Here is a 23,894-nt window from a genome sequence, read left to right as displayed (position 1 = left end):
CACAGAGATGCGGCAGGAGGTGGGGCAGAGGATGGTGCGGGGGGGCTGACAGGGAGTGGACCAGGGGCGAGACACAGGGGTAGGGAGTCTAACAGGGAATAAGAGAGGGGTATAGCAGTGGAATAGAGAGTCAGGGGATGGAGCAGGAGGGTGCAGATGGTACAAGGGATGAGGCACGGAATGGGGCAGGAGGCCAGGGATGGGGCAGCAGACCTGGCAATGGGGTAGAGGTTCGGGTGGAGGTCGTGCAGGGGATGAAGCGGGCGTCTAGCAGCGGGGCCGGAGACAGAGCAGAGCTCTAGAGGAGGGCTGGGGCGGAGCTCTCCACCCGCCCACCGTCCGGCCATCATCCCCCCCGCTACCCTCTGCCGCCGCCCCGAAGCGGGCGGTTCTGCGGGACGCCCCCGGGCGTGCCGCCCCCTGCGCCCGCCTCCGAGGCTCCTTTGTTATTCCGGCCGAGCGCCGCGGTCGTGCCGCCCCTCGTGGGAGCGCGCCCCGTGCCCGCCCCGCGCTCCCTCACCTCGGCCCCGCTCCCGCTCCCGTCCCCTCCCCGCTCCCCCCGCCCCGCTCCGCCGCCGCTGCTCGGCAGAACCTTCCAGCGCTGCCGCCCCGCGGGGCCGCCGCCATGGGCGCCGCGCCGCGCTGAGCCCGCGCCCCGCGCCCCCGCCATGGAGCTGGGCAAGGTGGTAAGTGCGCGCCCACGGTCACCTCCCGGGGACCCTCGCGCCCCTCCCGGGCTCATTCCTGGAATCAGGGTTTGCATACAGGGAAACTCCTTCCTGGGGAAGTTCGTTCCCCTCGGTACCGACGGTTCCCGGAGGAACATTGCGGGGAGCGGGGATGGTTCGTGTGGCGGCGGGAGCCGCCGCCGGGTGTGGGGGCTCGTCTCCGCGGTGATGCGGAGCTCCCCGTGCGGCTGCGGCCGGGGACGGTTCGCTCCCACACGCCCGTGTGTCTTTCCCCAGCCCCCGGCTCGGCGGGGTTCAGGCCGTGCCACGAGCAGCCGTGTCCTCACGAGCACTCGTGTTTCCATGCATCCATGTTGCCATGTCCCCAGGAGAACCTGTGTCCCCACATATCTATATATCTCCCTGCACCTGTGTACCAGTGCGCAGTGCCGCTGTCACAGCTCCTCCGGCCCACGGGGACTGCCCCTCGCCCAGTTAGAAGGAAAGGAAACGAGTTCTGGGAAGGAAGTGAGTTTTTAGGGACTGTTCCTACAGGGAGCATGTTCATCACTGCGCTGCTCCCCTGGGAAGAGGGATTTGGGTTTTCCCGGTGCTCCAGCAGGTCCCTCAGATGCAGCATTGAGCCCACGTCGTCGTGGCTGCTCTTGGCACCATTGTAGGATCCAGACACCCAGGGGGGATAACGGGAGAGTGATGCCCCATCCTGCTCCCAGAAGTTGCTGCTCACCCAGAAGCATTGCAAGAAACGATTTCCACCAACACTAGATCCGAGCTCGATTTGGGAATATCCTGCTAGGGCAATAAGCACTGCCGTGTTCCTGCTGGGGTGATGCTTCCCAAGAAAGGTGGGTCCCAGATGGCAGCTGATGATAGAAATGCGCATCTGGATGAGTTCCTTGCATCTGCTCCCCAAATCCTCCATCCTCATTCCTTTATCTCTTCCTGTTCCAAAAATTGCCCAAATGTTTGCATCTGCTGGTCAGCATGACTGGGAATGTTTCAGGAACATATGAAGGTGGTGGAAGACCTTCTTGGACTGCTGACCCTGTCAGACACAGCCACGCTCCCTCTCCACATAGAAATCACCACTTCTGGAAGAGATTATCCTTGCATATTTAAAATTAAAAGCCTGGCTGTCGGGGCAGCTCATGGGAAAGGCTCTGGCTGCAGCCAGGCCAGCTGGGCATGTGGGGCAGCTTTGATGGAGTGCCCTGAGCAGTAATTGAGAAGAGTAATGTGCGGATGTGCATGTTTTAATGGAGGGATGAGGATCCTGGGTTTCCCCCTGGATTTCTGCCTCTCCTCAGATCCAGCTCCCTGTGATGGTCTCTGGTTGTGCTGTGGGGTTGGAAGGGCCGGGCAGCGGCAGCCTAGGCTCTGAACTTCACAGTGTCAGCTTCCCCACTTGGTTCCTGTGACCTCTGGATTTTGTAGCCTTGCTTCAGCATCATCTTCCAGCCTTGCGTGTCTCCTTGTGGTCAGAGACCTCTGAACCTCATACCACCACTGCATTTTCAGGCCCAGGTGCTTTTTCCCCAGGTTTCTTCTTCATCTGTGCTGGAAGAGCTCTATTATACTCCTCTATTGGGCATTGCTGAGTGCTGGAGGGGCTGGTGGTGTCATCAATCTGAAGTCATCATCCTCCTGGCCTCAGGAGAGCAGACCTGGAGGCAGCAATGCCAGAGCAAGGTCTCTGCCAAGAAGAGCATCATGGTGATGCCATTGGATTCCAGCATGGCTCACAGAACCTGTTGCCATCTTCTCGGGGACTCTGTTTTGGGGTGTACCACGTGCAGGCTGTGGGACAAGGTGTTCCCAAACACCTACACTGGTATCACTTCGGGTTCAGGGCTGTTTGTGGTCCTCTTCCTGCTGGCATCTGGGCTGGTGGCATCAACATCTCCTCCTGGAGAGGAATATCTGAAGCTACCACCACTGGGAGTGACTCCAATAGATGCAGTGAGGTTTTGGGGTCTGTCACTAAAATATGTCATTGGTTTGGGGAAGATGGTTGTTTTTATGGCCCAAGCGATGGGAAATCTGAGACTTGAGTCATTTTGGGAACTATTCTCGTCTGGAGGGAGAAGAGTGGCAGCGTCTTTTGCGATACGCTCACACAGTCACAAGGAGCTTGACTCCCAGAGGAGCGCCAGCCAGGAGAGGAGCACTTGCTTTCCAAAGTCATGGATTCTGCAGCAAATGCAGCCAAATAGCTTGGATTAAGTGGTGGGAAGGTATTTTCCACATCTCCTGACTCCCTGTTCCCAGGAAGTCTATGGAACTGAGTGCAAAGAGAGGTGGAGCATCCTCCTGTACAATACGTAGAAATATATCCCTGGGTTTTACCTCCCATGTGGCTAGCCTGGCCTGCCAGTGTTGCTTTCCTGCCTTCCTGCCTCCCTTTCCCTCCAGCTGCTGGCAGGCACAAAGCCAGGTATGTTTCCTTCTCCTCCTGCTGCTGTCAGGCCACAGGTGCCCAGCATGGGGGGATCGCAGCCACCCCAACTGTCCCCGGAGCTCCTGCCAGTCCTCAGCAGAGCATTGACCAGGTGTTATCCAGCTGGCTTTGTTCCAGGATTTTGCTGGACAAAACCATTCTCTGAGCCCCATCGAAGTTGGGATTTGACATTAGCTTCTGGAGGTGGGTGATGTTTAAAGAGAGATGCTTGAAAGAGCTTGCCTGCCTCCTATGTCCTACACACCTCCAGGGCCTGAGCCAAGGTTGGCTATACTGGGATTTGCATCTTAATTAAACCCATGGATTTTTTTCTTCCAGGCTTGTTGTAGTCAAGTCCTCCTGCTCCCTTCTCCGAAGCGCCTGCATCTGCAGGGCTTGTGAGCAGTTTTCCAGAGGTACGCTCCACCCCACTCTCCATTTATAGAAGGGAATTAAGAAGAAATGAGGGAGCATTACTAAGAGGATTTGCACTGCGACTTGCTCAGTTTCTCCAAATAATTTGCAGTAGCTCTGGATTCTTTAACCAACACTTGCTTCCTTTTGGAAATGAAAAAAGTTGGAAGGCATTGTGCTACTCCTGAGCTTGGCTCCACAAGCTTGGCTCTTTGCCTCCAAATGGGAAATTTTGCATTCAGAGAGTGAGAGCGTAATCTGGGGAAGACTGGTGGGGAGTGAGGGTATGTGTGGCAGAGGGAAGTGTGTGTCAGGGCTCAGAAAGCCTTGTCATCCTGACCCTTTTCCTCCATGCAGTTTTGGGCTTCTCTGTCTGGAGTCTGCAGACACGTGCCCGGAGAGGTGACATGAGACCTGGTCCATGGGTCATCCCAGTGCAGAGCTGTTGATTGCTCTGCCCTGCTGTGGGATCTCCTTGTGAGAAGGACTGGGCTGGATCAGGGGTTGGGAATTCTCATGGGACATAGCTATTGTAGCCTGTCAAGCCATGGGCAGTAGACCTTCCACAGGTTTCTGGGAATCCCCTTGGTATTGCAGAGGGAGGAAAAGACTATTGGAAAGATCCCATTGCTCAGGGATAGATAGTCCCAGACTGCTCCTCTCCCAGATGGCCTGTGCCTTTCCATGCACATTCGTCCCCCTGCCAAGTGGCACTTGGAAAGCTAACAGTGCTTGCAGCATTCCCAGCCCTTGCATCCTTCCCAGCCCCAATGTCCTTCCCAGCCCTTGCAGCACCCATGGAGGCACTCCCCAGCCTGGCAGAGTCCCGTGTGCAGCCCTGCCCCAGGTCCTGCCCCACTGAGCTCAGTCCCACATCCTGGCCCTGTGGCTCTGCATGAGTGGCTGGATGGCAGTGTCCCACTCACACCTCTCCGTGTGCAATGGACCCCTCTGGACTCTCCTCCTGCTTCCTACCTGGCCCGTTGCACAAGAGGATATTCCAGAGTTTCCTGTCCCAGCAGCAGGGTGGGGTGTGGAGCTGCCCCCTGTCCCCAGTGTTCCCTGACTTGTTCACAAAACCAGAGCAGGCCGGCAGTACTGCCCAGATGTGTTGTGGTGGGTCAGAAGTCACCCTCATAGGTTGGAAGCTCGTAATTAAATAAAAAATTCCATCAGCTCCAAGTGTGGGATGATGGTGGGAAGGGGCATCTCTGAGTTAGGATGAAAGACCCTCTATGGGGAAGGAGTCTGGGCTTGCTGTCCAGGCAGCCTCAAATTTCCCTCTGTTCTGACCCAATTTTGTGGCCAAATCACCCTCCCTGACCCCACTTGTCTCCTGGAGGTGACAGTTCCAGCCTTGGTCTCCTGCTGCTGCTCCATGCTCTCCCCAGCTTACTGATGTGGGTGCTGCCAGAGACACTGATATGGCAGTTTGAGCGTGTCCGAAGTGGCTTCCGGGATGGGACCCCTGCCCTGCACTTCTGGGGATGCAGCATGAAAGTAGGGTGTCCGCGAGTACAGGAAAGTGAAATCCAGTTTTTCCTCAGAAACCTTTCTTCCTTCCAGATAGATGTGCATGCTTCAATGTGCTTCATGGAGTTGAGGAACTTTGGGATGGAAGTTCCAGCTGGTCCCTGCCTTGAACCAGGGGCTGCCAGCCCCTGTCACACTCCCACTGTGTCTCTTCACTCTGGGAGGTCAACTAGGCCTTCCTTGCTTTGCTGGGAAAAGCTGGCATGAAAGAGCAGTTAAAGTGGGAGTTTCTAGCTTTCCCAAGGATACAGCACTGCTTCCCTCCAAAGAGCACCCTGTTCTGGTCATTCAAGGACGGCAGGAACAGCTTTGGGAGAGTGGTGCCTACATTTTGCCTCTGGCTGTGAGCTTCTACTCCCCAGCTCTGGCTTTGCATTTGGCTTGTTCCTTGTGGTCCAGAGCTCCATTCTGAGGCAGAATGTGCATTTAAATGCTGATCCTGGCACTCCTCACTGTGCTGGCTGGTTCGTCACAACTGCCCTGAGAGTCTCGGGGGCTTTGGGGCTGCAGTCTGGGATTTTGGATGAGGATAAGCTGTCTGGAGCTGGATCCATGGCATGTGTCACAGGTGGCTGTTGGGATGCAGGCATCATGCTCCAAGCCTCTAGGACATGGGCATCCCTCACCAGACTGGCAGAGGCACCTTCCCAAGTACTTTTTTAATGCTGAATTTAATTTTATGGTTTTCCTAACAAGGGTCTATGGCTGCTGGGACAGGCAGAGCTGCAGAGATGACTCCCACTTTTGTCCTCATGTGCTGGGAATGTGTTGCCTCCATCCAGCCCCTCAGGAAGGGATGGATGGGTCTCTCCACTGCTTCTTTCAGCTCTCCTTAAAAAACCAAGCTGAGATCCAGGTTCTGATCTGGGTGCCTGGGATGGGTGTCTTTCAACTGGCAATTCGGGTCCCCTGACACCTCAAAATGAGCCTCTTGCATCTTGCTGATAACCTCCCATGTCATCTCCATGGTCCTTACTAGTCACCTCCATGGTCACCACCCAGAGCCAATAGGGATAGGGCTGCAAACACCACAGACCAGTGGCATCCCTGCAGCAGAACTGTCTCGTATTGGGACACACAGTTTCAGCAAAGGCAGTGCTTGGCTCTGGGCTGGGGGTGCAGGTGTGAATGGGGTCTCATCTGCCTCAGGCCATCATCGTTCCCACTCCAGCTGGCACATATTTCGGTAGCAGAGGGACTTCCTGGGAGATGGGGGCTGTACTCCACCACATTTGGGGCTCCTGTGGGTCCCTCCAGCCCCACTCAGCACAGACTCACCTAGATCTGTAGAGATGAAGCCATGTGGGGCCACCTCAGAGAGGGCCAGGAAGCAGGGTTGCAGCAAAATTGTAGTGAGAAAGGCATTGAAATTAATCTCACAGCTTTAATTGGTTTATATCAGTAATGAGCTGCTTCTGGCAGTGCTGAGCCAGACAATTCCTTCTCTTGACAGTGGGATGTTCACAGAGCAGGTGCCAAGGAAGCACTTGGTGACGTGGGAGCTTGGGGAATGGATGACCCTGAGCTGGCATCTTTGATCCATGAAGGATCAGAAATGGGGTAGAGTTAAAAGTCCTGCCTGGAAAATCTTCCAGTGGCTGCCACTGCCTTCCATAGGATAAATACTGGCTGGCTGTGCCCAGGCTCCTCAGCATGGACTCCCCAAGGTCCTCAACACCTCCATGACAAGTCCTGCCTGTGGATTCCACTCCTGTCTCTCTAATCCTGGAACAGGCAGCACCTTGCTAGGCAGCCCTGGCACTGGTCTTGCCATCCCACTGCCTGATTTTTGGTGCTCCCCAAATTATCCTCCTCCCCATTCAGCACCCCCAAAAGTGGGTAGGAGCTGCCAGCTGCTGCCCATGATCCAAGGGCAGGGGAGGGATTTGCCTTCCCTCTGCCTATCCCACCACTCTGAGGGCAGCAGTGGGTTCTTTGTGGGCACTGCTTTAATTACTTCATTATTATCCTGAGTAAATGAATCCTGGCAGCAGCTGAACCTGGTGGATGCCAACTGCATCCCAGAAAGGCATCCAGGAAAGGTCATCATCCAGCTGGCACAAGCAAGGATTGGGGACCTGGATGGGACCCAGCCACTGCAGAGCCAGAGGGTCTCAGTCAGCAAGGGGAGAACCGTGAGGGAGCCTCAACCCTTCCCATCTCACCCCCCCCATCTTTTCTCTCTTGCAGACCGTCAGCATCAATAAGGCCATTAACGCGCAGGAAGTGGCTGTCAAGGAGAAACATGCCAGGAATATCCTTCTCAAAGCTGGCTGTGGGACAAGGAGTGTGGGAGCAGGGCTGGGGCTGCCTGGAAAAGGGGCAGCATCAAGAGGGTGTGAGGAGAGGTGCCCAGAGTGCTGGGGAGGCTGGGGGCTATTAACAACATTGGATTTTTTTCCAGTGTGGTCTGGGGTCCCTGCTGCTGCTGTCACAGCCTCTGGATGTTGGTAGGTGCCCAGGCTGCTCCCAGCACTGCCAGAAGGCACACAGCAGTGTGGGTGCCCACAGCAGGCTCGGACACTGCCACCAAAAGTGGATCTCCAGCATCCCAGTCAGGCATCTGGGAAGGCTCAGCAGAGGCACAGACCCAGCCTTGTGTGTGCCATAGTGCTCCCAGAGCAGGGCTGGATGGGAGAAGGTGGCTTTTGCCACTTTGGGACAGCATATACCTGGGCTGGGCATCATTTGCTTCCTGTGGTGGCCTGGCCCCGTTGGGTTTTGTGGGTGCAGCTGTCTTTGGGTGGCCATTCTCCATCACCAAAGGGCAGAGGAGTGCTTCCTTGACCACCAGCACCATGCATCCTGGGCACACACCATGAGAAAGGAGCACAGACCTTCTGGTCAGTGGTGAACCGGCTGCCGCTGTCCGGCAATGCCGTGCTCTGCTGGAAGTTCTGCCACGTCTTCCACAAGCTCCTCCGGGATGGACATTCCAATGTGAGTGCCCAAAGCTCAGCTTGGGGCCAAATCCTTTCCCCTGCAGGGCTGCACCAGGTGATGGGAGACGCTGAAGGGTCAGTGTCATTCTGGCGAGTCAGTCCTGCGGTGGGTACTGGAGTTCTCTCAGAAGGTCGTTTGCCTCCTAGAGGTAGGAGTAGGGCCTGGAGCTGGAACCCTCCTTGAGGGGTTGGTGTGCTCCTGAGGGTCAATCCTATGTGGACACCAGTGCTGGAGCTCTCTCAAAGGCCCAGTGCCCTCCTGCAGGTCAATGCTGAGTGCCAGAGCTCTCCTGGTGCTGCCCTGCCCAAAACCCTGTGTGCCTCAAACCCCAATGCCAGCAGCAGTGCCAGAGGAGACTGCTCAGCACCTGGCAATGACATTGGTGCAGGAGCCATTAGCAAGGATCCTCCTTTGGGAAACGGAGGCACCCAAGGCTGGCAGTGGCAATAAAGGGTTGGGGATGCATCAAAACTTCTCCTTTGTTACCCAGTTCCTGGTTTCAAGTATGGAACACTGTGTCCTGATGCTCTGCCTACTGATTATCACCATCATTCCTCCAGGTCCTGAAAGACTCCATGCGATACAAGAATGAGCTGAGTGACATGAGCAGGATGTGGGTAAGTGACCAACCCTGCCAGCCATGGGGAGAGACCCCGGGGTGCCTTGGCCAGGCTGGCAGGGGGTGTAGGCTTGTGGGGTTCCCTCTCCCAGGAAGCACAGCACAGCCGACCTGTGGCTGTTGTCACCTACCTGGGCTGGGTTTCAGTTGCATTCTGCGTTCCCTTCCACAAAAATCAAGTGCCTCTTCCTACTTCATGGCAAAACCCAGTAAAAACTCTGCTCTGACAGTGAAATGAAGCATTGAAACTTGCAGAGAAGGTGATGAGAAGGTCTGACCAAATCTCTTCAGTACAGCCAGCGAGGAGGGTTTGGCTGTGGTTTTGGGGAGATAAGCGAGGGGTCAATCATTCTGCAGCAGAAAAAGGCTTTCCCACAGCCTGCCCTGGATCTCAGCATCTTTTTGGGGTCCCCACAGGGCCACCTGAGCGAGGGCTATGGTCAGCTCTGCAGCATCTACCTCAAACTACTGAGAACCAAGATGGAATTTCACACCAAGGTAAGTACCCCCTGTCCCCAAGGCTATAGAAAGGGGTGGGCACTGGGCTGGCAGCAAGGGACCAGCATGGACGTCCTGCTGCTTCCATGAAATATTCCCAAAGCTGCCAGTGGCCATCAAAAATGGCACAAGGGCCAATGCTTTGGGGGTGTCAGGATTCCTGGTGGCTCAGGGCTCCTTGGGCTGGGCTGGGAGTTGGCTACAAGTAGTAGGAGACACACATACCCCTTTCTCCCCCAGCTATCCTCTGTCGCTATAGGACACAGAATGATTCACATGGACACAGTTTAATGTATGATAGGGAAAAGGATGATTTTATTTTTGTGACACCAGTATTTATAGATTCTTGACAATGACCAGGGATTGGATAGTTAGGTTGCTACCTTCCCAGTCACACTGGTCGTGTGAAACATCCATCAAAAGACATTTCTAGAAAAGAATGTTTAAACATCTATGTTTATAGTTATTCTCCTGGGAAAATGGCTAGTAACTATGAAAACAAGATCAGAAGGTCTAATTTTCAGGGAGACAATCCTCAATGGGAAAACAGGGAAAAACTGCTGATAAGAGGTGTTTTCTGTGCCCATCACCCTGTTTTGGAAGTGTGATGCAACCTTTCCCAACATGCCTGGGCAGGTACCCCCTGGCACAGATATCACTCCATCCTGTCCAGCTCTCTGCTGGAGGTCCTATCGCCTCCCTGCTCGGCAGGTTTCTCAGCCCAGGAAGAATCTTTCTTGCTGGGAAGAGAACAGATGCTGTGAATTAGGGATGCTGTGGTCACCCAGGGTTCAGAGACCCTGTGCTACCTCCCTTTTTCCTGTATCACTCCCTGGTTCATCCAAGAGCTGACTTTGAGGCTGCAGGATCATGGCCCTGGTGCTCCCAGAGCTGTGGCCAGATCAGGAGGTCTTCTGGACCCCTTTCCTGACTCCTCTTTTCCCCACAGAATCCCCGATTCCCTGTAAATCTGCAGATGTCCGACCGGCAGCTTGATGAGGCTGGGGAGAATGACGTCAATAACTTGTGAGTGTGGGGCAGGGGAAGATCAGGGAGGGAGTGGCTGCAGGTGGGTGGCACAGTCTGCCCAACCCCACCAGCCACATGACCAAGCAGGGGCAGGACCATTCCTCATGGGTGGCCTTGGGGACAGTTCCCAACCATCCTCAACCCTGTTTCCTAGTTTTCAGCTGACGGTGGAGATGTTTGACTACCTGGAGTGTGAGCTGAACCTCTTCCAGACAGGTAAAGCCCTTCATTACTCTGAAACACGGTGGAGTGAGAGATCCGCTGCTGTCCAGCCCCTTCATGGGGCTGATCTGAGTTGGAGGAGGCTCTGACAGGATGTTGGCTGAGGGCACCACAGCTCAGCTCTTATATGGGCACGTCACCTGAATTATGGTTCAACAAGGCAAAGTGAAGGTGCTGCACCTGGGTCAGGGCAATCTCTGGTATCAATCCAGGCTGGAGGATGAAGGGATGGAGAGCAGCCCTGCTGGGGAAGACTTGGGGATGCTGGAGAATGAGGAGTTCAACATGCCCCAGCCATGTATGCTCCAAAACCCCCTGTGCCCTGGGCTGATTCTCTAGCGTGGGCAGCAGGTGAGGGGATGATTCTTCCCCTCTGCCTCACTTAGGTCAGAGCCCACCTTCAGAGCTGCCTCCAGCCCTGGTGTCCCAGCACAGCGAGGACATGGGGCTACTGGAGCAAGTCCAGAAGAGGCCACAGAGGTGCTCTGAGGACTAGAGCCCCTCTGCTCTGCACACAGGCTGGGAGAGCTGGGGGTGTTCAGCTGGAAAACAGAAGGTTCTAGGAAGACCTTAGAGCCCCTTCCAGGGCCTAAAGGGGCTCCAGGAGCACCAGAAAGGGACTTTGAATAAGGAATGGAGTGACAGAACAAGGGAGAATGGCTTCCCACTGCCAGAGGGTGGGGTTAGGTGGGAAATTGGGAAGAAATTCTTGGCTGTGAGGGTGGTGAGGCCCTGGCATAGGGTGCCCAGAGGAGCTGTGGCTGCCCCATCCCTGTGTCCAAGGCCAGGTTGGATAGAGCTTGGAGTGCCCTAGTCTAGTGGAAGGTATTGGAATGAGATGGTGTTCAGCTGCTCCAAGCTGGTTTTGGAGCATCTTCCCTCTGGCACACCCAGCACATTCCAATGGCCAGTGAGACAACAGTGACAGACAGGGGTTTGTCGTTCCGATTGGGAACGGCAAGGAAGAACGACACTGGACTCTCAAGGGAGTCACAACACAAGAATTCCTTAGTTTATTGCTTCAGCCCTGTCTTATAGACAGATACGTGGAAAGTACAGAAAAGAAACTCTTATTGGTTAGTAAAGTGCTACATCACCATCATTGGTCAGTGGCACACAACCCCTCTGACTCTCTCTTGCAAGGAGAAACAAGAGGTTGCAAAACAACACCTGCAAGGCTGTTTAGTGTCCCTGAGAATTGTTTTAATTCCTTCTCATATTTTTCCCAGGATACTTTCTCAGGCAGCCTGAGGAGCTATGCGGCTTGCAATTTGTACAGGCACTGTGGTTCAGATTTAGCATCCATAGGGGTTGCATGTCAGCTCTGCCCAGGGACACTGCTGGGGCTCAGTCATGGTTGGAGGCTTATGGTGCCAGGCTGGAGTGTTCCCAGGCCTGGGTGGGAGACCTGGGTGGGAATTTCCCCTCCCGCTGAGCTCACAAACAGCTGCAGAGCAGCTCCAAGGGCCAGTGGCTATCTTGTTCTGGGTGACAACTGTGGATTTGGCAGACACCCTCTGATGCTGCCAGTGCTGCTGGATCTGATCCTGCACTCCTTCCCTGCAGTGTTCAGCTCCCTGGACATGTCACGCTCAGTGTCGGTGACAGCAGCGGGGCAGTGCCGTCTGGCCCCACTCATCCAGGTGATCCTGGACTGCAGCCACCTCTACGACTACACCGTCAAGCTGCTCTTCAAGCTCCACTCCTGTGAGTGTCCCCAGTACCACTGCCTTTGATGGGGGGGACACACAGGGAGGCACTGGGGCCACCACCCTGCTCAGCCTGGACTGTTGACCATCACCTCTTCTCCAGCCTCTTTTGGGGAGTGGAGTCACCATGGAAAGGAGGTGCAAGACCCATATCCTTCAGGATCTGGAATTGTGGCAGCCATGAGCCCACACTTCCCTCTGCCCTGGGAGGTGTAGGGTGGGGTCCCCTCCTGCAGCGGGACACTGCCTGGTGTATTTGGATCCCCAGAGGAGGGTGGACATCTCTGGGAAAGAGGCATCTCCACATGGCTGTGCTGATGGGTTGTATCCTGATCCATGAAGACACCCCCTGACATTTCTATTTGCTGCTTCTTCCAGGTCTACCGGCGGAAACACTGCAGGGCCACCGAGATCGTTTCCTGGAGCAGTTCCGAAAGTAAGTGCCCAGACCCAGAGCATTGATGCACTGGGAGTGCTCGCAAGGCACTGTGATTAAAAATGAGTGAGCAGGGACGTGCTGTGGTACATTATTATTTAGAGTAACCAAAACAAAAACTGGCCACCAAGAGCAGGGAGGGGATGTCATGGTGTCAGGGGAGGATGTCATGGTGCTGAGGGACAGCTTGATTCAAGGTCACAAACTGCAAAGAACAGATAGCAGGGGTGGTTGTGCTCTGACCGCACAGGGACTAACCTTGGGACAGGGATCAACAGTGCCAAGATCCTGACTGAGATGCTCAGGTGACTGGGAGAGGTGGAAGCTAGGAGTTGTCTGGCTGGGCACTGTGCCTCCTCCCCAAAACTATAAGTCCTGGAGGAAAGTACCCTACTTCTGGGGAAGATGCTCCTGCAGGAACTGAAGGTGAGGGTGTTGGCTCCCCTGGGAAGTCAAGCCCCCCTGCTCCTGAAAACTTTGGCTAGGCAGAAAGTGGTTTAGGTTGGAAGGGACCTTTGAAGGTCATCAGATACAATCCTCTGCCATGTTCAAGGATACCTTCCACTAGACTGGGTTGCTCAAGTTCCAGGTCCTGCTCCCTGCCCAACTCTCCAGCAGTGGGAGGACTTCCAGGACCTGCCCTGAGTTTGGTGGCAGAACAAAACACCTTCCCCTCCAGAGCAGTACAGTGACCAGGTGACACCCCCTGGGACCAGGCAAGGGGTTGTCCAGGTTGGACAAAAGGCATCCCTAACTACTCCCTGCCCCTTGCAGGCTCAAGGACCTTTTCTACCGCTCCAGCAACCTGCAGTACTTCAAGCGGCTGATTCAGATTCCACAGCTGCCAGAGGTGAGACCCTGCAGTCCCCATGTTCCCTGTCCCTGTGCCCAGGGAAAGCAGTGGGGGCACTGGCAAAAGGCCCAAAAAAGCCTCTTGCTGCCTTGCCCATCTTCTTAGGTCTGGTGGCAGCGTGGGGCTCTTGGGCCTTGAGGATCATTCTTTTATCCCTCACTGGGTGGCATTCAACTGGATGGAGCTGCCCTCTGACTGGAAGCTGGGATCCCTCTCTCACTCTCCATAGCCCTTGTTGAGACCCAACCCTGTGGGTCCTGGTTCCATTCTCACGGGTCAAGGCATGGCCAGCTCAGCTCCAGGGCAGGATTTCAACCAACTGTGCCTTTAGCCCAGCAGCAGTGCCAGTCCTTCCCCCTCAGCCCTGCTCCCCTCCCTCCCCAGAGCCCTCCCAATTTCCTGCGTGCCTCTGCACTGTCAGAGCACATCAGCCCTGTGGTGGTGATCCCCGCCGAGGCGTCCTCGCCTGACAGCGAGCCCATCACCGACCTGGTGGAGATGGATGCAGCCTCGCAGGTGAGGATGGTGGAGCTCTCTGGCTCCGAATCTGGGGTTATTTCTCCAAATCCATGGTGCAGTGAGGGCTGAGACAGTGGCTATGGCTTTGGGAACTGGAGAGAGATGGGTTGGTGCTGGGTGCCCCATCCAGGTGCTGGATGTCCCATCTGGGTCCTGTGTATCCGATCTGGATGCTGAGTGTCCTGCCTGAGTGCTGTTCGGGTTGAGCTAGCCTGGAATTCTCCCAGTGCTGCTCAGTGGTGTGATGGGCAGGGAGAGGCTTGGCTTCAAGCATTGCCATGGAGACCTTTAGATCTTCACCCTCCTCTCCACCCAAGGGTTGTCCTCAGGCATTCACTGGGGAGGGGAAGAAGCATGCAGTGATGTGGCTTTGGGGATCTTCTTCCCCTAGGAGTTAGGTGGGGATGAGCCACAGATGCTCCATGGAATCAAGTTCATCACATTCAGTGTTCTGGAAGCAGGGGTGGAACCGGCCCTAGTGTCCAAGCAGCTCATAGGCTGGCTTGGCAGTGACACTGGGGACATGGAGGGACAAGAGCTACCAAGTGGTGGTGGGGTCATTCCAAGTCTGTCCTGCTCTTCTCACAGAGCCTGTTTGATAACAAGTTTGATGACATCTTTGGCAGCTCCTTCAGCTGCGACCCTTTCAACTTCGACAGCCAGAATGGGATGAGCAAGGATGACAAGTAAGTAATCCTGACGATGCTGTAGAATGGCCAAGATTGTATTGGGAACTCCCTGCCTGGAATAGCATCGCAGCCATGGTGACACAGGGGGCACCTCCCCTTCCAGGCTGTGTCCCCGTGGCACTGAGGGTGTACTCCACGTTTCTCCTTCCCAGGGACCGGCTAATTGAGCAGCTTTATGGGGAGATCACAGCCCTCAAGGAGGAGCTGGAGAACTTCAAGGCTGAGGTGGGTGACAGGCAGGTGGGCAGGACGAGACCCACTGGAAATGTCGGGTAGGCTGCTGGGTGTGTCCCTGGGTGGACAAGACAGTGACCCCATCTCTGTCCTGCCCTCTTCCCAGTGGCTTCCCCCATACTGGGGGTCCCTAGGTGTGCCAGGAGGCCGCATCCCTTTTGGGGAGTGGGCTCAGCTCCACTGCCCAGCATCCTTGTGCTTTGCCCCCATGCACTTGGGGGCCTGCAGGGGGCGTTTCTGGACAGTACCGGTGGGCATTGGATGGTATCAGTGGGCATTGGATGGTCCCAGCAGGCAGTGATAGCACCATCAGTCCCCACCTGTCCCTGCAGAGCGCACGGGGTGCAGTGCAGCTGCGTGGTCGTGTCAGTGAGCTGGAGGCTGAGCTGGCCGAGCAGCAGCACCTGAAGCAGCAGGCACAGGACGAGAGTGAGTTCCTTCGTGCAGAGCTGGAGGAGCTGAAGAAGCAGCGGGAGGACACGGAGAAGGCTCAGCGGAGCCTGACAGAAATAGAGAGTGAGCAGGGAGTGCCAGCATTGGCATAGGGTGGGGGTGAGCCCTGGGCAGGGAGTCCTGGGTGCTCAGCGCTCTGTCCCTGCATGCATGGCAGGACGGGCACAGGCCAACGAGCAGCGGTACAGCAAACTGAAGGAGAAATACAGTGAGCTGGTGCAGAACCATGCTGACCTGCTGCGCAAGGTGGGCTTCCCAAACCACCCCCAGCATCCCCTCTCCCAGCCATACCCCCTGATACTGGGGCTGCTCAGCTCATTCTCTGACATTGCCAGAACGCAGAGGTGACCAAGCAGATTACAGTGGCCAGGCAGGCCCAGGGGGATGTGGAGCGGGAGAAGAAGGAGCTAGAGGACTCCTTCCAGCGAGTGAGTGAGCAGGCACAGAGGAAGGTAAGTAGGAATGGGGGGACGCACCGGAGATGAGCAGGGACTCCCCATGGGGCATCAGTGCTCCCAACCTCTCCCCTTGCTGCAGTCTCAGGAGCAGGCAGAGGTGCTGGAGACACTGAAGCGGGAGCTGGCAGCCAGCAGACAGGAGCTGCAGGTCCTCCAGGGCACGCTGGAGTCCAGCACACAGGTGAGAGTACACGGGGGGCACTTAGCACCTCTCTGGGTTGGGTAGCCAGGCCTTAACCATTCAAGAGGTGATACCCACCACTGGCATGAAAATCAGCTCCTTGTCACCTTCTTTGCCAAATCTGAGTGTGATAGAATGTGGAGCAGTGGGCTCCAGCAGCAGAGATCATGGAATAAAATGCCTGGAAGAACAGGGTCAGTCAGCAGCTCTGCCTGCTGTAAGCCCAGGTAGCAGCGTGGCTCTACGCTGCAAGATGTGCCAGAGGGTATCCCATGCCTGCAGAGCTGGGGAGGACAGCAAGGATGCCTGGGCTCGTTGTGGGAGGCAGAAGCTGGCAGGAAAATGCAGTGACCCATCTATGAGGTAGGCAGATTCAGCAGCAGGATGGGGATGGAGTAGAAGCATCACCCTGCATCCACTCCTCCATCAGGATGGTGACAGTCATGATAAAAATGCATTTTCACTGATAAAAATGAAAAGATTCCCCAGGAGCCTCAATTGTCACTAGATAAGATTACCAGTGCTGCTCGGTGCAGGCCATGGTGCACTCAGCAGGGATAGTCCGGGTGGCCCAAGCCTGGACCAAGAATGAGTCCCCAAACTGGAGGGTTCACCCGTGGCACATTCCCAACTGCCGTTCCATGCCCCCCCAGGCAGGAGCAGAGCAGAACACTCAGATTGCCAGCCTGGAGCAGGAGAGGGACAGGCTGAGCCAAGCAGCAGAGCAGCACAAGGATGAGATGGCAGCTCTGCAGACTGAGCTACGTCAGCTGCGGGACATGCTCAGCCGCAAGCAGGAGAGCAGCAGGACAGAGCTGGAGATGCTACAGGCCCAGCTAAGAGACAAGGTACCGTGAGGGTCCTGCCATCCCCATTCTGGCCAGACCAGAGGGATTAGGATGGACCGGGTGCAGGGAGTGCCGGCTGGCCCAGCAGGGGCTCTGAGCCCGGCTCTGGCCCAGCAGGAGAGCACAGAGTGGGCACTGCAGCAGCGCCTGGCCAAGGAGCAGCTGTCCCTGCTGCAGGGCACCATGCTCGAGGCCAAGCGCATGGTGCAGGACGCCCTGGCTCGCATGGAGGATCCTGCTCACATCAGCTGCACCGGCTCAGCAGGTGATGCCCTTGCTGTTCCCCAACCTGGCATTATCCCAGCCTGCCTGCTTCCTGTGGTCCTGGCTGAGCCCTGCCTACTGTCTGCCTTCAGATTGCCTCCTGTCCCAGACACTGGCAGCCTCTGAGTGCACAGAGCGACTGCGGGACGCACACAGCAAGTACCTTTCGGATGGTGCAGGTGAGAGGTGGCAGCCCCAGGCACTGGGCACAGGGGCAGCCCTGGCAATCAGGGCAGGTGGGCATCACAGTGGGGGCTGAAGCCTGTGCCTGCTGTCCTGCTGCAGCTGTGGGCTCCCTGCTGCCTTGCCTGGCCCTCTTCGCCCACCTGGTCAGCAACACCCTCCTGCAGGGCAGTGCAACCTCCCATGTGGCCCCTGTGGAGCCTGCAGACCGTGAGTCCTGCCCCAGGCCAGGGGTTGGGTGGGTGGGACCCATCCTGGGCAAGGGTCAGAATGGGAAGAGGATCAGGGTGAGCATGAATTGGGGTGGGTAGGGGTCAGGGTGGGCAAGGGCTGGAGTGGGCAGGGAACTCAGTGGGCAGAGGATCAGAGTGAGTAGGGGCTGGGGTGAGCAGATGTTGGGGTGGGAAGGTGGCAGGCCAAAGAGGATGCTGGGATGAGTGGTGGCCAAGGTGCACAGGGGTCATGGCAAGAAGCAGGGATAAGGTGGGTAGGATTCTGGGATAAGTAGGGTGCTGAAGTGGGCAGACACCAGGACAGGCAGAGGCCAGCACAGGCAAGATGCTGCAGTGGGTAGGAACCAGACATCTCGCCATGTGTGGCCCCCTCAGCCCCCCTTGCTGCCCATGCAGGTCTGCTGGAGCTGTGCAAGCGGTGTGGCAGTGAAGCTGTGAGCTACCTCAGCGCCCTGCAAGACCCAGGGACGGTGGCAAGTGCTGACTGCACCCTGGTGACAGCCTGCCTGAGCCAGATCAGCGCCATCGGGGAGGTGGGTTGCCCAGGAGGGCTAGTGGGATGGGAGCAGGCCATGGCAGGCACCATCAGAGGGACTGTAGTGCTCCTGGACTGTCCCTCTCATCCCATCCTGTCTTCAGGAGCTGCATCCCAGAGGTCTGGATGTCAAGCAGGAGGAGCTGGGTGACCTAGTGGACAAGGAGATGGCGGCGACAGCCACAGCCATCGAAACAGCATCTGCCCGTATTGAGGTGGGGGTCACCATGAGCAGAGAGGTGCCCACAGGCACCACACCAGGGGCCTGCTGGGACCACTGTAGAGGCCAAAGAGGCACATTGGGCTCAGTGCAGCCTCTCTCCCCTCAACCAGGAGATGCTGAGCAAGGCACGGGCTGGTGACACTGGAGTCAAACTGGAAGTTAATGAGAGGTGAGTGGTGATTGGAGCACTGGACAGAGCCAGGCAGGCAGGATGGGGGTAGGTGCTGCAGGCAGGGTAGCTGCTCCACAGGTGGGGCTCAGTGGTGTTTGTCTCACAGGATCCTGGGCTCCTGCACAGGCCTCATGCAGGCCATCCACGTCCTGGTCCTGGCCTCCAAGGACCTCCAGAGAGAGATCGTCGAGAGTGGACGGGTGAGCTGGGAGCAGGGGTGGGGGAAAGGGGGGAGGCAGGGATGAAGACAGGGATGCTTATCCAGCTGAGAGGCATTGTGCACTTCCTGGGATATGCTGCTCCAACCCTTGTCCCACTGGGAGTTCCTCACCAGCTGCCAGGAGCTCCTTTCCACCCCCAGGGGCTCACCTTGGTTATGGTTCCTGGGGTGTCACGGTGATCCCTGATCTCCCTTCCCACACAGGGGACCCCACAGCCCTCAAGTTCAGTGTGTCCCCACCTCCAGCACACATCCTGAATGACACCCTGTCCTCCTTTCCCCCCAGAGCAGGGGCCCGGTAGCTAATTGTTCCTTTTCCAATGGCAGGGTGCAGCATCCCCCAAGGAGTTCTATGCCAAGAATTCACGCTGGACCGAGGGTCTCATCTCTGCCTCTAAGGCAGTGGGCTGGGGTGCCACTGTCATGGTGTAAGTGCCACTGTCACCAGAGTGGGGAGAGGATTCAGAGTCCTGCCATCACCACGGGGAGGGGACATAGTGGCGGGATAATGCTCCAGCTCCTCTCTGCTCTCCTACAGTGATGCTGCTGACCTGGTAGTGCAAGGCAAGGGGACATTCGAGGAGCTGATGGTCTGTTCCCGGGAGATCGCGGCCAGCACCGCACAGCTGGTGGCAGCCTCCAAGGTAGGAGCAAGGCTGCTACCCTGCCTATGCTTCAGGGTGATGCTGGGGAACCATGTGGTCACCCCAAATCATGGGGCTGGTCTTCTGCTTGCCTGATGGGGCGTGACCCCCTCCTCACTGTCCCGGCAGGTGAAGGCAGACAAAGACAGCGCCAACCTCTGCAGGCTCCAACAAGCCTCCCGAGGCGTCAACCAGGCCACAGCCAGCGTGGTGGCCTCCACCAAGGCTGGGAAATCTCAGGTGGAGGAGAAAGGTAAGTGTTGGGCTGCAGGGATCTTAGAATCATATAATCACTAAGGCTGGAGAAGCTCACTAAGACAATTGAGTTTAACTGTTTCCCCATCACTAACCATGTCCCCAAGTGCCACATCTACATGGCTTTTAAATCCCTCCAGGAACTGTGACTCCACCATGCACTGGGCAGGCTCTGTCAGTGCCGAACAACCCTTTTCGTGAAGAAATTTTCCTTTTTATCCAACCTAAACCTCCTCTGGCACAACATACAGCTGTTTCCGCTGGTCTTTATGCTTGGAGCACAAACCTTCCCCAAAACCTCTGCTCTTGGCACTCACCACCCTTGGTTGGCTGTGTCCCTGTGGTCTCTACCCATGGCTGAGACCCTCACTCCTTCCCTGCATATCCCATGGTGCCAGACCCTGCCAGCAGCATGGAAGCTGCTGGGGTGTCTGAGTGGGGGAGCAGAGCTTGAGGGGAGCTGATGGTGTCTTCTCCACAGATAGCATGGACTTTTCCAGCATGACACTCACCCAGATCAAGCGTCAGGAGATGGACTCACAGGTAGGAGATTCCCACGTGGTTTGGGAAACACACCTGGTCATGTCTCTCTTGGGCTCCCTGGGGTAGGGCATCATCATGGGGTCACCATGCCCAGCTGCCCCCAGGTAGCACAAGCAAAGGTGAAGCCCAAGGTATGAAGACAACAGATGGGTTTGCCCAGGAGTAATATGCACTTTGTCCTCAATCCTGCCGCACTATTCCCATCGTGACATAGCCCATGGCCACCCCTGCCCTCCAGGTGGTACCCACAGCGCCCACCTCTGCCTGGCATGGGGCAGCTCTGGGGAATTCCCCTGCCTGGGATGCCCACACAGATCATTGTGACTTCACCTGCCTGCACAAGCAGTGCCTGCCTGAGCTTCATCCCCTCCCTGGGTCTCCTCATCGTTGGGCCATTTGTGGGATGCACCTCTGTGGTCTTTGGGCTCGATACTGGGGGCATAATGGGTGTGAAAGGGGTCTGCTTGGCCCAGTTCTGTGCTAGGGTGGGCATGTCCTGGGCTATGTCTCCAGGTGCGGGTGCTGGAGCTGGAGAACCAGCTACAGAAGGAGCGGCAGAAGCTGGGGGAGCTGCGCAAGAAGCACTACGAGCTGGCTGGCGAGGCAGAAGGCTGGGAGGAGGATGGTGAGTGGTGCCAGCCCTGCTCCAGCTGGGCAGATGCTCCTGGAAAAGGTGGAGCAGGGTGGAGAAGCCCTGCCTGCCATCCATGACAGTAAGGAGGTTTAGTTGCAACTGCCACAAAAGCCTGGGGATAGTTGGCACACATGGGCAAATCCCTTGGGGTCTCTCCACGGGAAAGACCCGAATATGTGGGATCTACATCATCCCCAGGCAGGGGGCTCAGCTGCTGCTAGAGCAGCCCTGTGGTCCCAGAGGGATGCGGCAGAGGGATGCTGGTGGACAGCACACCCCCTGACGCTGTCTTCCCACCTATAGCTGCAGATTAGCACCAGTGGTAGAAGCAGCCCACAGGGGACACCTGGGAGGGACACTGTGGGGGACACCCCTGGGACCCCACTTGGTGCAGTCTGTTGAGAAGATCCCCAAGGAAGCGGTGCAGAAGCCCCACTGAAGCACATGTCCCCTGTGTCCCTCCAGGAGCCGCCTCCAGCACCAGAGCCGAGCTTCCAGCCACACCCCGGGGCCAGGATGAGGGCGCAAACCACACCTGTATTTATTAGAGCTGCTGGGGGTGGGGGGAGGTGTCTACGCGGGGGTCTTTAACCCTTTAGTTTTGTTTTTGCACAGATTCTGGGAACTCCTAGAGCCATCTCTGGCTGAGCAAGAGCGGTTAGTCTTCTCTTGCCTCTTGCTGCTTTTCCAGCCTTAATCCAGCCCCTGGCTCATTAAGAATGTCCCCCCTGTCCCAGGAATGAGCATGCTGAAGGTCCCAGGGGTGCCACTGGGCGGAGGACAGCTTTTGGGGTGCTGCTGGGCTTGGTGCTAAGTGTGCTCCCCCTTGGTGGGGACACCGAGTGCCTTTGGCCATTGCAGGCTGAGAGGTGGTGTCACATGGGACGCCCTGGCTGGTTACACAGGGTGCCAGGAACAGTTAGGAAAGGGGCAGCAGCAGGAGGGCTGCTGCCATGAGCTCCTGCTCCTCAATCCAGGTCCCCAAAATGCCTCCCAAGCCCTCCCTGAACTGGGATGCTCTGCCCTGACAGTTCACTGTGTTCATGCCAGCAATAAACCCTCCACAAGGTGCTGGGTGTGGGTTTGGGCCACAACAGTGCCACTGCACAAGCCACCAGCTCCTGGGGATGGGGGGCAACTCTAGGGCAGCAGCACAGAGAGTTTGGGGGGAAGTCAGGGTGCCCCAAAACCAGAGCACCCCAAAGCCAGAATAAGCAGCTCCCTGTCCCTGCTCACTTTGGTGCCACCCTGGTGTCACCACCCTCTTGGGTGCAGCGGGACCAGGGTCAGTGTGGCGGTGGGCAGGGGCTGCCATGGGGCTGGCACCATCCGGGTAACCTTTGTGCCTTGAGCAGGGGGCTCAGAGGGCAGGGGGCATGAGCCACCTCTGGGCCCCCCAGCTCATCTCACTGCAGTGGAGACAGTGATGTCAGACCATGCAGCTGCCCATGGTCCTCCTGGTGCCCCTGCTGGGGCCAGTGTCCCTCCTCTTGGGGTGCTGAGGACAGGATTTGGTCTTTCTCCCTTTGGGAACAGGCTGGGCTGTCACTGTGTTCTTTCCCAGCAATGCCCACCTGTCAGCACGCAGCTGGCACCTCGAGCAGCGGGACCTGCCACCACTGTGGCCTCAGAGCTGCCACCCCTCCACGCAGCCATCCAGTGTGCAGGGACCCACCGTTCCCATGTGCCCTCCCAGCCCTGCTGCTGGACCACCCACTCTGTGCGCCAGCTTGCCAGAGGGACCTGGACCTCCCCCTGGGGGTCCTGCTGCTTCCCCATCCTCAGCCCATGCTGGCTCCCCTCGGATGCAATACCAACCATCCTGTTCCTGCAGGACACAGGGAGCCCCGAAACCCTCCCCACTTTTTTGGGGGGAGTCTTGCCTGCACGCCCAACTACCTCAGGCCTTGGGGCTGGGGGTCACAGTTGCATTGGGAGCTTGGGGACAGCAGCACCACTCTTGGCCAAATCCACTTGTCCCTTTTGTATCTCAGCCAGGCATGGGCAGAGGGTCCCTGCGGTGTCCCCAGTGATGGCAGCTGGTGACAGGGATGACAGGGGTAGCCCCCACTGCAGGGCAAAATGATTTGGGTTTTCATTGTATGATAAAATGACCATGTTGTTTGTTTTGGATTTTTCAATAAAGCCTTCGGCCCAGCCCTGCAGCCTGTGGGGAGCTACAGGGGACCTGTGTCACAAGGGGGTCCTGGGCTCATCAGCGTGCTCAGTGGCTCCCAGAATCACTTGGTGTCGAGGTGACCTGTATGTTGTCCTGGTGATGACCTCCAGCTTTTGCCCCCATCTGTTGCACGGCTTCATGTCCCCACAAGGGTGGGGGGCCATGCATGGCCACCCTGCATATCCCCTCTTTTTGCTGGGAGGGCATCAGGATGTGATTCCTGCCCAGCCCTGAGGACTGTGGGTGGCTTTGTCCTTCCTTCCAGCGGGGTTGATGCTGCAGTGGGGAGGCCATGCAGATCATCCTGTGCTGTAGGGTCATCCCAGCAGAGTCATGGCAAGAGGGTCCTGCTACTGGGTGGCCCATGGAAGCCACAGACAAGGATCTCAGGGGAATGTCCCCTCCTAAGTATGGTTAACCCATCCTGGGCAGCACCTAGTGTCCTCCAGCACTGTCAGGGCCACTTGGACCCCTGGGATGCAGAAAGCTCTGTTGACAGCAGCCACTGTCCTTGCCATGATCCCTGTTATTTTCCTTGCTGTTGGCCCTGCTCTGCAGGACACAGCTGACTGGCAGTGGGATGGGAAATCCCTAGGGCTAGCCATGTCTCCTGAGGACCCTAAGGCAGCCAGCCAGAGAGAATTCCCATAGTTCCCAGCCCTGTCCTCAGAGGAGGATGGTGGTAATGGCACCCTTCATTTGGGAGAAGGGGACAGGCTGGACACAGTGGTGACTGGGGAGAGGCAGGACTGTAGCCCCTGGTTTCTGTATGTGGGACATGTGGTCAGATGCGGCGTTGGCATTGGCAACATTTGAGGACACACAGAGACTGGGACAACGGGACATAGAGGCTGGAATGGTACGGGGGGGCTGTAAGGGAGAGGATGGGAAGAGGGACATAGGGAGGGCAAAGGTGGGGTACACAGAGGCTGGAATGATGTAGGGGGGTTGTTAGAGACAGCATGGGGACCCAGGGACCGGGAGGACATGGGTATTGGGGTGGTAAACAGGACTGTGGATTGGAGTAGAGATGGGGAGATTGGAA

General features: G+C 56.9%; 1 protein-coding gene across 12 annotated transcripts in view; it reads left to right on the top strand.

Moving 5' to 3' along the window:
• Window positions 1–22,913, top strand: part of HIP1 (huntingtin interacting protein 1) — a 34,933-nt gene extending 12,020 nt beyond the window's left edge. For 3 of the 12 annotated variants that reach the window (XM_086859413.1, XM_086859417.1, XM_086859419.1), the window contains 29 exons: window positions 7,264–7,327; window positions 7,871–8,013; window positions 8,577–8,633; window positions 9,053–9,133; window positions 10,083–10,159; window positions 10,317–10,378; window positions 11,951–12,091; window positions 12,472–12,529; window positions 13,304–13,379; window positions 13,767–13,898; window positions 14,490–14,587; window positions 14,743–14,815; window positions 15,157–15,340; window positions 15,435–15,523; window positions 15,613–15,729; window positions 15,815–15,916; window positions 16,570–16,764; window positions 16,882–17,029; window positions 17,121–17,207; window positions 17,290–17,421; window positions 17,841–17,977; window positions 18,084–18,194; window positions 18,313–18,371; window positions 18,481–18,574; window positions 18,922–19,022; window positions 19,133–19,238; window positions 19,368–19,491; window positions 19,975–20,036; window positions 20,550–20,829. In XM_086859413.1, coding sequence (XP_086715539.1) covers window positions 7,264–7,327; window positions 7,871–8,013; window positions 8,577–8,633; window positions 9,053–9,133; window positions 10,083–10,159; window positions 10,317–10,378; window positions 11,951–12,091; window positions 12,472–12,529; window positions 13,304–13,379; window positions 13,767–13,898; window positions 14,490–14,587; window positions 14,743–14,815; window positions 15,157–15,340; window positions 15,435–15,523; window positions 15,613–15,729; window positions 15,815–15,916; window positions 16,570–16,764; window positions 16,882–17,029; window positions 17,121–17,207; window positions 17,290–17,421; window positions 17,841–17,977; window positions 18,084–18,194; window positions 18,313–18,371; window positions 18,481–18,574; window positions 18,922–19,022; window positions 19,133–19,238; window positions 19,368–19,491; window positions 19,975–20,036; window positions 20,550–20,747 — 3,108 coding nt within the window. In that variant the 3' untranslated portion in view covers window positions 20,748–20,829. Of the gene's footprint in view, window positions 1–478; window positions 687–7,263; window positions 7,328–7,870; window positions 8,014–8,576; window positions 8,634–9,052; window positions 9,134–10,082; window positions 10,160–10,316; window positions 10,379–11,950; window positions 12,092–12,471; window positions 12,530–13,303; window positions 13,380–13,766; window positions 13,899–14,489; window positions 14,588–14,742; window positions 14,816–15,156; window positions 15,341–15,434; window positions 15,524–15,612; window positions 15,730–15,814; window positions 15,917–16,569; window positions 16,765–16,881; window positions 17,208–17,289; window positions 17,422–17,840; window positions 17,978–18,083; window positions 18,195–18,312; window positions 18,372–18,480; window positions 18,575–18,921; window positions 19,023–19,132; window positions 19,239–19,367; window positions 19,492–19,974; window positions 20,037–20,549; window positions 20,830–20,973 lie in introns of those variants that run through there. The other 9 variants (XM_086859416.1, XM_086859423.1, XM_086859414.1 and 6 more) reach the window with 9 other exon arrangements.
• The last annotated feature ends 981 nt before the right edge of the window (window positions 22,914–23,894 follow it).

This window comes from Cyanistes caeruleus, chromosome 21 (assembly GCF_971803275.1).
Source record: "Cyanistes caeruleus chromosome 21, bCyaCae1.hap1.1, whole genome shotgun sequence".
Taxonomy (NCBI): Eukaryota; Metazoa; Chordata; class Aves; order Passeriformes; family Paridae; genus Cyanistes; species Cyanistes caeruleus.
The sequence above is the reverse complement of the archived record's forward strand: the minus strand, read 5'-3'. Positions and strand labels throughout refer to the sequence as shown.